This window comes from Culex pipiens, chromosome 3, assembly GCF_016801865.2.
Source record: "Culex pipiens pallens isolate TS chromosome 3, TS_CPP_V2, whole genome shotgun sequence".
Lineage (NCBI taxonomy): Eukaryota > Metazoa > Arthropoda > Insecta > Diptera > Culicidae > Culex > Culex pipiens.
The window spans coordinates 10,205,788-10,220,605 of NC_068939.1; the positions used below are offsets into that span (position 1 = coordinate 10,205,788).

The 14,818-nt window shown below is 37.8% G+C and overlaps 2 protein-coding genes across 2 annotated transcripts in view; one reads left to right on the plus strand and one right to left on the minus strand.

Moving 5' to 3' along the window:
- Positions 1 to 2,462: 2,462 nt before the first annotated feature.
- LOC120424376 (uncharacterized) overlaps positions 2,463 to 14,818 on the minus strand; it is a 99,527-nt gene continuing 87,171 nt past the window's right edge. The window contains exons 4-7 of the mRNA XM_039588473.2: positions 7,988 to 9,217; positions 7,716 to 7,912; positions 3,412 to 3,940; positions 2,463 to 3,319 (exon numbers count right to left, since the gene is read on the minus strand). Of these exons, the coding sequence (XP_039444407.1) occupies positions 3,207 to 3,319; positions 3,412 to 3,940; positions 7,716 to 7,912; positions 7,988 to 9,217 (2,069 nt within the window). The 3' untranslated portion in view covers positions 2,463 to 3,206. The remainder of the gene's footprint in view (positions 3,320 to 3,411; positions 3,941 to 7,715; positions 7,913 to 7,987; positions 9,218 to 14,818) is intronic.
- LOC120424381 (fibrinogen gamma chain-like) lies at positions 11,935 to 14,788 on the plus strand. The gene is made up of 6 exons (XM_039588479.2): positions 11,935 to 12,137; positions 12,199 to 12,291; positions 12,350 to 12,734; positions 12,798 to 12,945; positions 13,937 to 14,307; positions 14,370 to 14,788. Exons 1-6 carry the CDS (start codon positions 12,010 to 12,012, stop codon positions 14,751 to 14,753), a joined length of 1,509 nt encoding a protein of 502 aa, XP_039444413.1. The 5' UTR covers positions 11,935 to 12,009; the 3' UTR covers positions 14,754 to 14,788.

Genomic DNA, 14,818 nt, shown 5'->3' on the forward strand with positions numbered 1-14,818 from the left:
GGTCAAAATTATCGCATAGTTCTAGCCAATATTAGCAAAGTCCCTTAGGGGGTATATCAAACAATTATAAAAAATAAACTTTCAAAATTTCAACTTTTTAGAATAATTTTAGCTTAAGGACCCCATTTCATGGTCAAATTAATGACCCTGACGAAATTGGTCAAAATTATCCCATAGTTCTAGCCAATATTAGCAAAGTCCCTTAGGGGGTATATCAAACAATTATAAAAAATAAACTTTCAAAATTTCAGCTTTTTAGAATAATTTAAGCTTAAGGACCCCATTTCATGGCTAAAATAATGACCCCGACGAAATTGGTCAAAATTAACCCATAGTTCTAGCCAATTTTAGCGAAGTTCTTTAGGGGGTATATCAAATAATTAAAAAATCAGCTTTCAAATTTTCAACTTTTTAGAATAATTTTAGCTTAAGGACCCCATTTCATGGTCAAATTAATGACCCTGACGAAATTGGTCAAAATTATCCCATAGTTCAAGCCAATATTAGCAAAGTCCCTTAGGGGGTATATCAAACAATTATAAAAAATAAACTTTCAAAATTTCAACTTTTTAGAATAATTTTAGCTTAAGGACCCCATTTCATGGCCAAAATAATGACCCCGACGAAATTGGTCAAAATTAACCCATAGTTCTAGCCAATTTTAGCGAAGTTCTTTAGGGGGTATATCAAATAATTAAAAAATCAGATTTCAAATTTTCAACTTTTTAGAATAATTTTAGCTTAAGGACCCCATTTCATGGTCAAATTAATGACCCTGACGAAATTGGTCAAAATTATCGCATAGTTCTAGCCAATATTAGCAAAGTCCCTTAGGGGGTATATCAAACAATTAAAAAAAATCAGCTTTCAAAATTTCAACTTTTTAGAATCATTTTAGCTTAAGGACCCCATTTCATGGCCAAAATAATGACCCCGATGAAATTCGACAAAATTAATATACCAAAGAAACATCTTTTTCGAAAAAAAAAAAAAAAAAAACAGCAACAAATATTTGTAGGGGATGGCTCATTCTGAAGAATGTGCTATCTCGGCGAAAGAATTTCTTGAGAATAGCATTCTGAGAAATAATGTTGTCTGTGGAATGGGATATGTAAATGTGTTAATAGCCTTTTTGAAGCTGCAAATCAGATGTTGATACAAACTTTGGCAGAGACGAGTGTTTATACACGAGAAAAAAATAGTTTTAAATAAAATAGTTTAAAAGTACGAACAGTTATCTTTGCTGGACTTTTAAACTTATCTTGAATAGTTTCGTAAAAAAAATCGATTTATAACATATTTGGAAATGTGACATTCTTATACGAAAAGAAAAGTATTTTTTGAGTTTTCTATTTTATTTATTGAATTAAAATTGATTCTACGAACTAGATGTGCTTAAAACTATGAAAGGGAAGCCAAAAGCATTATAATTTATACATTGTTTCCAGTTTGTGCTCAATGCTTGCGGCAAAAAGAACGTATTGCTTGTTTGTTGGGTTAGTCACTGTATTTTTTTAAAACGGGAAGTTTATTTTCGAAACGAAATCATTGAAACGCGTTATTCAGAGAGTACGGCACCCACGTGGTGGTAGTGCACTCAGTGAACAAGGATTTCAATAATTTCTCTGTTTGTTTTTTGTTATCCGTTTTTTTTCTTAGAAACTTTGCACATGCAAGCTTTTCTTTTCCTTAGCACGCCACCGCGCTAGAACACGGAAAAGGTGTTTCTTAACTTGAACCTCGCTGAAGTGCCACGTGGCCTTCCGGAAGGGGGCTCGAGTTCCGTTTAGCGTGTCTTAAATAAATAAATTTTAATTTACCACTCTCCTGCCGCTTCCTTCACGGTGTGGTGGCCCTGATGATGACGACGGACACTGTCAGTGTCGAGCCAGCTGGATTTTTCCTCCACGCGAGTGTTTATCGATTCATATCCTTGTTCTTAACCTCGACATTCTTATCCTGGCTGGTGGTCGCACCTTCTGTGTGCTACTGCTAAATTATTCCTACAAACACACGTTGGATTTATCGCGGGTGTAACGGTTCGTACTTGGGGTTAACTAATCGGATTTTAACACTAAGCGTGCTTTTATTTAAAAATAGTGAAGATTGTTTAAATTTTATAGATATAAATGGTTAGTATTTCAATTCGTAGAATGATCTGGGATCCTTTATACAAAATTACGAATTACGTGAAAATTGCTTATGTGTTTAAAAAAATCATGGTTAAATTGTCTTGAGAAGGATAGTAGGACTCTCCATTCAGATGCATGATTTATATCCAGACAATAAATAAATGTATTCCAGTTAAAATGCTCAACAATGGACCATATCTCATTCCGGAGAGAATTCCTGAATGGGTCCATCATCCCGGTTTGCTTCATTCACCGCATCTCCATCGCATACTCTATTTAACGCCATTGTCGCATCATAAAGTAGTCTCGCAGAAGAAGAAAAAAAAGCTCTACTAATAGGTCCGTTTATATATATGTACAAGTTTGTTCCCTATGAATATTTAGCGCTTACGCCTCTCAGTCGTACGAACAACACGCACATCTTCCTCTGCCCTGGACGAAGTTTTCTCTAACATACAAAACTGCGCACTCGTTTATGCTAACTGTCTGATGTGTGGGGGTTAGGCTGGTTCTAATTTGACGAGTTCTTTGAACTAGTTACTATTGCTTAATAAAGGTTAAATTTGACTCCTGTTATATGATGGTAAGAATCATACCTAAATTTTTAACATTTTCAAATTAATCAGAGGCTGAATGACTAAATTTGATCAATTTACAGTTTTTGATAAGGTTGTTTGATGGACCTTTTTTCAACGTAATGTTACAATTTATTATCGCAAAAAACTGCAAAGTTATTCAAGGACATCCCACAAATTGAACCAGCCTATCGTGTATGTGTGCTTAATTGCGTATGTGTGTATGTTTATGTGTAAGATAAAATTGCGATACGAGGAGCCATCTGCGGAAACTGGAGCAGCGGCCAGACGATTCGTCGGTTTTGCAAACTGCTGCTGCTGCTGTAAAATTTGCGGTCTCTGCGATAGCAGCTGGTTGGCACCGTGTTTTGATAAGACTTAACAGTAAAAGTCATTCATTCGCCATTTGCTAGGCGTGCGTGCCCGGAAGCGGTTATTTTCGGTAATTTCACTCGCTCAGCCAAACTGATGATTTGAAGTACCGTGCGTCTCCATGCCTCTACTGCCAATTTCCCGTGATGCGACCTGTCCTACTTCGTTGCTTGGACTTGCTGACCGGGGGCAGAACCGGTGCCGCCACGGTTTCCTCGAATGATGACGGTGCGGGGCAACCTGGAAATACACAAGGCCATCAATCAATAACAGTCAAGCCAATTATAGGATATGAATTTTTAAAAATGCTTCAACAACAATCGATAACTCACGACAGACGGAGCAGCTCTCCTCGTCACTTCCGTCGCCGCACCCATCCCGTCCCGAGCACACGATGGCCGTCGAGCGGCAGTTTCCGTTCCCACAACGCAACGGGCAGAAATTCCGGCTCCGGCTGTTAGGCGTCGACAGCAGCTTCACGAAAAAGTTCGGCACCGACCGGGACCCGCACAGATGGGGCGGCTCGTCACTTCCGTCCCGGCAGGACACGATCGCGTTGCAGTACTCGTACTCCGGCAGGCACTCGCCGCTCCGGCACATGAACGTGTGCTCCGGACACTTGCGGCTCTTCCGGAAATCGCACCCGACCTCGTCCTCGCCCTGGGGGCACTGCGGTTTGCCGTCGCAGATTCCGGCCCGCGAGATGCAGCGGCCACTCTGCTCGCACCGGAACGACAGCGCCGGACAGTTGGTGATGTTGGCTTTCAGCGAAAAGTTGCACTCCTCGTCGGAGGCGTCGCTGCAGTCGGGGCGGCCGTCGCACACGAAGAACCAGCTGATGCAGATTCCGCTCGAGCGGCACTGAAATAGAATAACATTATTTTGCTTCATTTTTGTTAACTTTTAACTCAGTCCCTATGTACAGTAAAAAATTACAGCCAAGCATTTTGAAATCTCCCTAAAGTCCAATTTCCAGCCAAAAATAATGTCTAGAATAACATCTAAATGTCGGGAACAAATGCTATCGAATCATTCAAAGAAAACGAGCGCTTCCATAACATCCTCTTTTCCTACAGTAAATCCATGTAGGCGCTTAGTTCCTTAGAAGCTTTTATACCGTAATTTTGAGCTTTTTTCCGGAGACGAAAATGGAATCATTATACATAAAAAAGCAAAACCATACAATTAATAAACTATGGAATTTGAGGAATAAAATGACATGTTCAGTTAAAGATTATTCGGTTTAGGTTTCCAAAAGCTAATGACCGCATCGACCCGGTATCTTTACAAAAAAAAAAAAAAATGCACCCAAAAGTATAGCCCAGTCTTGTGAATTCAAAGGCCTTGGGACTTCGGATAATCGAACACATGTGAATTACTCTAAAGTGATTTTTTAAATCCAAGATGGCGGTGATAAAATATTGAGAATATGCATCTGCTGATTTAATTGGCAATCAATCATTTAAATTGGCAAAAATAGGGTCGTTGAATTCTGATTTGGTGCTAAAAATAAGATATACAAACTTTGGATAATAGAAACTTCGGATAATCGAGTCTGGACTACATTGGCGAGTAAAATGTAATTTCCTTCTTTTGTATCGTCCTATTTCTTACAAAAAAATTGAATGTTTTCAAATTTGGGTGTAAACTACTGCATTCATGCCAACTATAATAAACTGGATTTTTAACTTAATTAAAGTCAACACTAGAACAATATTGAAGAAAAAGCCAAACATATAGCAATGCCCAAAATATAATGTTAAAATAACAATATAATCAACTGTCAAGGATGACGCTAATTTTTAAATTTAAAATGCTTCATGAGGAATGTAAAATGAGAACTAAGTGGTTTCTGAACTGAGGACATATCTTAAAGAGGGCTGTTGGTAGCAATGATTAAATTACAAAAAAAGATTTTCTTAAGTGAGATTGTTAAATATTTATCTGTTCCATTCTGTTTAATATGAAAAACAATCCAACAACTAAGGCACATTCATCATTGTGATAATCTGAATGAAATAATTATTGTTGTTGTATTCGCTTTTATGTAACAGAATCTGTAAAACAGCTAAATGGACTACAAATAATCATAGCTGTGCTATCTTGGAGCCCGTCTGAACAATTTAATATGTGTTGGAGCCGTTGGAGATAAAATGAATCTTGACAAAATGCAAAATAATCTAGAATAAATAAATTAATATAATTCCAGCCATTTTATGATAAATTTACTTAATTTTAAATTGTTATCTGAAAAAATGCAGGTTTAAGAAAAAATATCTAAAAAATGTTTTTTTTTTAAAAGAGTGCAAAACTCCACAAAGCTTTCATAATTTTAAAATTGAAAATCGAACCAATAATTTCCAAGATATCTCGAGTTGAACTATTTTTTCACAAAAAGTCAAATAAGTACCTATTTTCTGAAAAGTCTTTGTTTCAAACTAAACTTTCCTTACATACCAAATCGATCAGAAAATCCCTTCTCAAGATACAGATTTACGCATAATCACATGCAAAATTTTGTATGACCAGCTCTCAAAATTGTGTTGAGCCTTGTATGCAAAATACTAATCATTCAAAATGGCTTCTTTTGACATAGGAGCAATTCTCTACCAAAACCGGAAATGGATTTTATTTGTATTTTTGATTTGGCTCAAACTTTGTGGGGGCCTTTCCTATGACCAAATAAGCTATTTTGTGTGATTGGTTCATCCATACAAGTCTCCATACAATTTTGGCTGCTGTCCATACAAAAATGCAAATATTCAAACAGCTGTAACTTTTGAGTGAATTTTTTGATCAATTTGGTGTCTTCGGCAAAGTTGTAGGTGTTGTTGAGGACAATTGAGAAAAAATAGGTACACGTACAAAAAAAATTTGCTGGTTTTTTAAATCAACTTTTTTTCACTAAAACTCAATTTCCCAAAAAACGTATTTTTTGATTTTCGAGATTTTTCGATATGTTTTAGGGGGCTAAAATCCGCAACTTTTGAGCCATAGAGAAACATGGTCAAAAAATCTGCCGCCGAGTTATGTATTTTTGAAAAAACAGTGTTTTTGGAAAAAATCGAAGTTTCATGCAAAAACAAGTTTGACATTATTTTTAATGCAAAATTGAATTTGCAATCGAAAAGTAATTTACAGATTTTTTGATAAAGGGCTCCGTTTTCAAGATATAGCCACGAACATTTTAAAAGGGCCAAACATTGAATATTACGCCCATTTAAAATGATAGTCTTTATTCAAAAATTTTCAAAATATTTTTTTCGAAAAGATCGCAAATTTTTTCATGTATTAACATTGATAATCGGACCATTAGTTGCTGAGATATGGTCATTAGAAAATGGTGGGTTGTTTTGGTGAGATTAAGAAAACTTCAATTTTCGTGTTTCTTTTTCTTAAAGCGGCTCTATCTCAGCAACCCGAGGTCCAATCTTCAATGTCTCTTAGAAAATTTTATAGCAAATTTTCTGAACTTTTCAAAAAAAATATTTTTAGAAATGGTCACTTTTGGTCACTATTTTTAAAAATTGTAAAACTGCAAAGATTTCGCTAAAATCAAATTTTTGGTGGCTATATCTTGAAAACGGAGCCCTTTATCAAAAAATCTGTAAAATACCTTTCGATTGCAAATTTAATTTTGCATTAAAAAATAATGTCAAACTGCATGAAACTTCGATTTTTTTTTCCAAAAATCACTGTTTTTTTCAAAAATTCATAACTCGGCGGCAGATTTTTTGACCATGTTTCTCTATGGCTCAAAAGTTGCGGATTTTTGTCCCCTAAAACATATCAAAAAATCTCGAAAATAAAAAATACGTATTTTGGGAAATTGAGTTTTAGTGAAAAAAAGTTGATAAAAAAATCTTAAATTTTTTTTTCCGTGTACCTACTTTTTTTTCTCAAAAGTCCTCAACAATACCTACAGAAAATGCACTCAAAATTTACAGCTATTTACATACCATTTTTGTATGGACCGCAGCCATAATTGTATGGAGACTTGTATGGGTGAACCAATGACGCAAAATAGCTTATTTGGTCATAGGGAAGGCCCCCACAAAGTTTGAGTCAAATCAAAAAATACAAAAAATAAAAATGGTCGAAATCGGCCGATTTCGTAGAGAGTTGCTCCTATGTGTTTTTTTTTTCTAAAAAGTCCTACAATTTCGCCCAAGACAGCAAATCGATCAGTAAATCCCTTCTTTAGGTACCGATTTTCGAATATTCACATGCCCATTTCGTATGTCAAGCCCGCAAAATTGTAAAGAGCCTAAGAAACTAATTATTTTAAATGACTTCTTTTGCTATTTGGATTGCATGAAAAATGTTTCGTGCAATGTATCACTCAAAAGTGCAACATGGAGCTAAACTTTCTGTCAAGCTTCTGGTTTCGCTCTATGTTACCGGCTCACATCTCTCTTTTTAATATCTTGGTGTAATAAATTAAAAATCTAAAAAAGCGAAATCCCACATTAGTTTCCTATTTGAAATCCAAATATGCTTGAAGAAAAAGTTTCTTAGAAATAGACAATCATTCAAAAAATTTCAGTTTTTAAAAATCAATTAAATCGGACCACCTCGCTACAATTCATTTTGCCAACATTAAACAAAAATCCGCCGCCAATCGGCGACCACAAACCTGAAACGTTCCCGGCGAGCAACCGGTGTTGGCAGCGTTGCAGATTCCGTCCGGCGACACCTGCGAGTGGGCACAGTCGCACCGGCCGAGCTCGTTGCAGTAGGTGTACGGGTCGGCCAGTTGGCACTGGCGGTTGTTGACGCACGCCAATCCGAGCGAAATTGGCCCATCGCCAAGATCAACACGTGTTCGAATACCTGTGGGTGGGGAGGGGAACGAAACGAAACGAAACATTAAGCCAATTCAATTTCATTGATTTAATTTTGTTTTACCCTGATGTTTTACTCTGATGCTGCCATCTGTGCTTGAAACGGGCGAAGCAGTGGTAGTACTAGTTGTGGTTGTGGTACTAGATGATGTGGTACTAGATGTGGTGGTGGTTAAATGTTCCGTTGTGGTTGTTAGCGCTTCGGTTTCCGACTCGGCAATTAGCGTTGCGACAGTCGTGGAAACTGGGGCTTCCGGTTCCATCAGCGTAGTCCGGCTGGCCAATCGAACCATGGTCGGCGTGGTATGCTCGGGGGTTTCGTCTTCGATTTCGTTCTCCTTTTCTAACCTATCGGTAGTTTCTTGCGTATCGTCAGCGCTGGACTCTTCATCTGTTGCTTCTTGTGCGGTGACGACATCCTCACGGCGGTTGATGTCGTTGAACTCCGTGGTTAATTCTCCTTCGGAACTATCGTTGATAGCTTCGTACGATTCTTGGTTGCTGTCACTCTTTGGAGTAGTTTCGTCTTCTCCCTCGATCAGGTTCGAGTGGTTCTCGTCGGAAATGTGGTTGTGCTTCTCGATTAGTTCAACCTGATTAACGGGATGAACGGAATGGAGTTTCAGGGGTTCGTCGATTTCTTCTCCGCCGTGACTTCCGCTGTCGTACTCGTAGCTCTCTTCCGTTGGCCTAGCGGTAGCCGCTTCCGACGAGTACTGATCATAGTCGGTGCTGTCGTGTTGATGACTGCTCGCGGTAGTCTCAACCGTATCATGCTCCTGACCTTCCTGGAAGTTGTTCTCGACATCCTGTTCGATAGCTGTATTTTTTTCGGTGTTTTCGTACTGCTCCAAGTGAGAAGTACTCTTGGAATCGTCATACGAATCATTCTTCTCCTCGCTCGTTCCGTACTCTTCGTCGTAGCTTCCGCTGGAGGTCGTACTATCCTCTCCGACCGGTTCCTTCTCCACCTGGACCTGCTCCTCAGCCTGCTGTCCCACCTTCTCATCGTCACCCTTTTTCACCACCAAATTCTCCACCACAATCGAATCGTCCTCGGTGGTGGTCGAAACCTGCTCCACTTCCGGTTTCTGCTGCTGAGGCTTCGCAAACCCGGGCAGCTCCTGCTCCAGCGTCGTGGTCGATTCCTTCACGCACGTCGGGCCAACCTGGCGCGCCGGCGACGTGCACTGGCACCGTCCGAACAGGTTCGGAATTAGAAAGTCGCAGTGACTTTCCCGGTCCCACATGCGGCAGTGCGCGTGGCTGTAGCAAACCGTTCCCGGCTGGGCGGCTGGAAGGGAGAAGAGGGACACAACATTAGCAATTTGGCCGCAAAAGTTTGCCGATTATGGAGGTTTGGGATCAATGGTCGCGCGCGTGCCACTATTCATATGCATGCAAGTGGTTATCAATTTATGGGACTGTGGCGGCCCCGTTTCCGGTTTGGCGAAACGCACACGTGCTGTCGCCGAGATTGATTTTTCGGGAACCCTGCCATCATTAGCGGGGTGAAAGGGGTTTCGAAATTGAAATTTGCTCAAGACTGGGCTATTTTGAGATGTGCTCTCGTTGTTGGGGGAGTCCCCGAAATGGGACTTTTTTCGTATCACCCAGGAAGTACACCCACGCAAAATTCTTTTTAAACTAAATAAAATCATCTATCAGAGCAATTTGCTTTCCAAAAAGCTTTTTTTTCTTGAAGAGTCTTCGTGAAATCATTCACTATTTGAATGAAATTGACTGTTTATTAAGGGTGACAAGAAACATTTAAAATTGTGTAAAATCTTAAGAGATTTAAGGGTCGCTTTTGATCGTCGAAGTTTGTACGGGAAAATTAGAAAAAATATATGGAGAAAAGCAAAAAAAAATAAAATCCTTCCAAAACATGACATTAAATGTTTCGGATCATTGGCAAGTTTGAGATTCTTATGTAAAATTTAATAACAAACAACTTTGTCCGAGATCGCTAAACGATCCGAATTAACCCTGACGAGTTATTAGCGATTTGAAGAAGCCGTTTTTGGATGAAAAGATTTATTTTTCATCAGCTTTAACAGTCTATAGCGACCCTTGAACCTTAACCAATTTGGTTGAAAATTAGCACATTTTCTTGTTTTTACCTTAAGAAACGAGCCAGGGGTATCCATGATGCCGATTTTTTTTATTGTCACCCTAAAATACACTCTAAAACTTTCCCGAAGAAAGTTTGCTCAAAAATCATCACAGCAAAAAAACGTTGAATTTTGGAATGTTGAAAATTCAGTAGATTGAATATTACCTCTTTTTTGAGTAATATTACCTAAAAAATGTGTAAAAATGTGAAGCTGATGAATATTCATAAAAAAAAAACTGATGACTTTTCATCATTCCTGGTGTAATATTACACATTTTTTCGACACAAAATCTGTCACCATTTCCTGATAAATATTAACATCATTTTTTCTGTGTTGAGGACGCTGTATCATCCTCAAGGAGAAAGTTAGCACCATACTCTCTTCAAGAAAGTTGTATAGCACTTTCCAGAGGATCCAAATATGACTCCGGTTTTGATATAGCGTGAAACGTGGATTTTTTTAAATATCAAAATAAAAAAAAGGTTTCCCATACAAAATTCCATAGATGTAATCCCTTTGCGCTCAGTGGGGACTGAACTAATGTTTGGGGAGCTGTTAAGGACCCCAAAATAAACTGAAAAATTGCTCTGCTGGAAAATCGATTTTGTTATAACACTTTAATTGTGCAATCTTGTTCCTGTCAAAAGATACAGAGAACTAAAAGTGCTTTATTTTCACAATCAAATTTTTTCAGTAAAATCGCAGTTTCTCGTCAATGATTTAAATTTCTTCGAGGTTCTCATTTATTTTTATGTAAAATTGTCCGGGAAACGCGATGATAATACAAGGAAAAAAATAACAAAAATTGAATATTGGTTCAAACCACATTTCAAAACCAAAAGTGCAAAAAATAATATTAGGTTTAAAATTTTATTTCTATCAAACTCTTGGACAAAATTTCAAGTTCGGCATAAAGTGAAAAATCTTCCAAAATCTGTAAATATCTGGCACAGAGAAGAGTAAATCTCCAGAGTTTTTTTAATAGGTCCTATAAACATATGAAACACAATAACTTATAGGACCATTTCAAAAAAAATCTAGATCTGATTCTGGCTGTCACTTGAAAAATCTGGCATTCCCAGATTTATCAGGGACCTGCAACCCTGCCAAAGTTGTACAATTTGTTCCTGAAAATTTCAAATGGGCAGCAGCGGCAGCGAAAGCAAGCCAGAGATGGTGAAGAAAAGCCCAAAGAAATCGTTCTCTCTCCTTTGTTCTGCTGTTCGTAGAGCCATTTAATGGCCCTTTTTCTTGGGATGTGCGTATAGGCCCTAAGGTAGGAGATAGCTATAACGACAAAAACTCTTCTAGATTGGTGGTGGTGTGTGTGTCCTGTTCGCTGTTGGAAGTGAAGGTGAGAAGTACGTGCTCAAGACGCTGGACGGGCACAGCGGAACGCTGGGTGATTCCCTGCGCGAGCACAGAGGTCAGCGGTTTTCAACCTTCGACTCTGACAACGATACTCACAAGACAGTGAATTGTGCTCTCAATTTTGGAGGATGGTGGTTTTTTGCCTGTCTTGAAAGGTTTGTTGGTATCTTTTTATGGAAAACTATTATTTTCAGCAATTTTAACTTCTTTTCAACAATTCAAATGGTTTATACAAAAATGTAGATAGTTCTGATACTATGAATTGGCAATTATTTTCAAACAATTTTCAAGGGCTAAAGATATCAAAATGATGTTAAAGTGATGTTATTTTTACACGTTTGTAACTATTTTATTTTTTTGGAACAACGAAATAAATGCATGAAAAAAATCCCTGAAGGCAATTTATTGAACTGCAAATATTTCTTCAAAGGCGTTCATTGTTTTGACTAAATTATCACATCACAGACTGCATTTTCTTTCCGTCAGATCCCATTAGCAAAAGTAATGATTACAGTTTGACATTTAAATAAGTTCACATGTGGTGTTTTTTTAACCAGTCTGCAAACAATCGCTGTTGAGGTTAGAAGTGAACTTTGAAATGATGCTTGAAATTTCTTGCATTCTATTTTTGGTTGGAAGCCTTTTGGTTGAAACTGTTCCAGCAAACGTTACCAATGGATTTGGTTACGAATTACTGTTGGCAAAGTTGGATTACATGGATTACAAGTTGGTATCAAATTTCTTGAGCAGTAAAGTTTTGTGAATATATTTAAGTATTTTTTTGAAGATTTTTAGAACTTCAAGTGGAAGTGAAGGAACAAGGTGAGCAATTGTTATCCAATCAAGAGAAGAACAAGCAGGATTTGTGGGAACAGTCAAGGTAATATTGGTTTTTAGATTCTAACCTACTATTTTTCATACTTTTGACAATTTTTAAGGCAAATCTTAGAACAGCAAAAATTCTTCGCGAACCACGAAGCCTTCAAGCAGTTAATCTTTGAGTTGCGACCACGAAAGCATCCCTCAAACAACAGTTGGCTGATAGCTGGGGGAAAATCTACAATTCACAATGGTTTGGTTACGTCAAGGATCACTTCCTGTAAGGACGAGCAGTCTAAGCGATCTGGCCGTTATAGGATGGACGTTCCTGGGGTTGATCCCTTTGATGTTTACTGCGAGCAGCAGTTTTACGGAGGAGGATGGATTGTGATTCAGAACCGATTCAATGGATCGGAGGATTTCTACAGGAATTGGACGGACTACAAGAATGGATTCGGTAGTATTGATGGTGAATTTTGGTTGGGTTTGGAGCAAATTCATGCGGTATGGCGACGGTTAGAATAGGTTCATAGAATTGAAATTAATTTGGTTTTTGAATTATTGCAGTTGACCAAATCTCAACCACGTGAACTGTTGGTGCATCTTGAAGACTTTTCCGGAAACGTAAAATACGCCAGGTACAGTTCATTTGCCGTTGGAAGTGAGGCTGAAAAGTACATTTTCAAGACGTTGGATGGTCACAGTGGCACCGTAGGCGATTCTTTGAGTCATCACAAAGGCTCGAAGTTCAGTACTAAGGACTCGGATAATGATTCTCATAGCTCAGGTAATTGTGCAAATGGTCATTTTGGAGGCTGGTGGTATGTGGCTTGTCATGTCAGTAATTTGAATGGAAAGTACAAAAACGAAATTAATTCCATTACGATGTGCTGGCAATCCTTCCAAAGTAATTACCAAGGTTTGAAAGTTTCCAAAATGATGATAAAGTGATAAAGTGCTACGAATAAAGCGTTGAAATGAAAAGTAATACCTTACTATATTTTTTCAAAAAGGACATCTTTCTTTTTCTTTACATATATTACAGAAAAATAAATATCATTTTTATTATTCCATAAAACAAGTTTATGCTGCTGTCTTAATCTAATCGCAATTTAACAAATTTTTTTAGCATTGTTATCAAGTTATCCCCTTTTTAAATAATTTTTAAAAATGAGTTAAATTTTAGAAATATTTGCTAATGAAAACGAATTTTATTTTACTTGGCTCTCAATTTTATAAACACCGATACTTGTTTCTCATAAGCAAAAGTAATGTGCTTTGCATTTAAAGAACTTCAACAGTGGTTCTTTTCCAGTCTGAGATTCAACTTGGGTGACGTTAGAAGTGTGTCTAGGCTTTGAAATCATGCTTCACAGTTTTATTATTACAATTTTTGTTGGAAGCATTTTTGCTGGAACTGTTCCAACAAATGGTACCAATGGATTTGGTTATGAATTACTGTTGGCAAAGTTGGATTACATGGAGTATAAGTTGGTATCACATTTCTTCAACAGTGATTCTGTATGAAATAACACATTTATAGATTTTTAGAACTCCAAGTGGAAGTAAAGGAACAGGGTGAACAGTTGCTATCCAATCAAGAGAAGAACAAGCAAGATTTGTGGGAGCAATCAAGGTATAATCTATTTTAATGCTTTACTCACTAATTCATATTAATTATATGACCTTCTGTAGACAAATCCTAGAGCAGCAGAAATTCTTCGCGAGCCACGAAGCCTTCAAGCAGACAATCTTTGAGCTGCGACCACGGAAGCATCTCTCAAACAACAGTTTGATGACAGAGAAGATGTCCACAAATCACGATCGAGTGGTTCCAACCAAGATAACTTCCTGTAAGGACGAGCAGTCTAAGCGATCTGGTCGGTACAGGATGGACGTTGCTGGGGTTGATCCTTTCGACGTGTACTGCGAGCAGCAGTTTTACGGAGGAGGATGGATTGTGATTCAGAATCGATTCAATGGATTGGTGGATTTCTACAGGAATTGGACGGACTACAAGAATGGATTCGGTAGTATTGATGGTGAATTTTGGTTGGGGTTGGATCGAATTCATGCGGTATGGTGATGGTTATAAATGTTCAAAGAATTGATATTAATATTGTTTTTGGATTATTGCAGTTGACCAAATCTCAACCACGTGAACTGTTGGTGCACGTTGAGGACTTTTCCGGAAATGTAAAGTACGCAAAGTACAGCTCATTTGCCATTGGAAATGAAAATGAAAAGTACATTTTCAAGACGTTGGAAGGACACAGTGGAACATTAAGCGACTCCCTAGTTCAACATAAGGGCATGAAGTTCACCACTAAGGATTCAGATAATGATTCTCATAGCTCAGCAAATTGTGCAAATAATTATTTTGGAGGCTGGTGGTATACAGCCTGTCATTCCAGTAATTTGAATGGTAAATATAAGAACGAAGATAACTCCATTTCGATGTGCTGGTATTCATTTAAAAGCAACTACCAAGGTCTGAAGGTGTCCAAAATGATGTTAAAGTGAGATATTTATGCTGAATAAAGAGATGGAATGTGATACTTGTCTGTTTAATCATTACAGTGAACAAT

What these genes read in the sequence shown, in the direction of transcription:
- LOC120424381 (XM_039588479.2), top strand. Translation starts at nt 12,010, where the DNA reads ATGATGCTTGAAATTTCTTGCATTCTATTTTTGGTTGGAAGCCTTTTG. An exon ending in GTTTGGAGCAAATTCATGCG is followed by an intron (nt 12,735 to 12,797) that starts GTATGGCGACGG and finishes GAATTATTGCAG; the next exon opens with TTGACCAAATCTCAACCACG. An exon ending in GGTTGGATCGAATTCATGCG is followed by an intron (nt 14,308 to 14,369) that starts GTATGGTGATGG and finishes GGATTATTGCAG; the next exon opens with TTGACCAAATCTCAACCACG.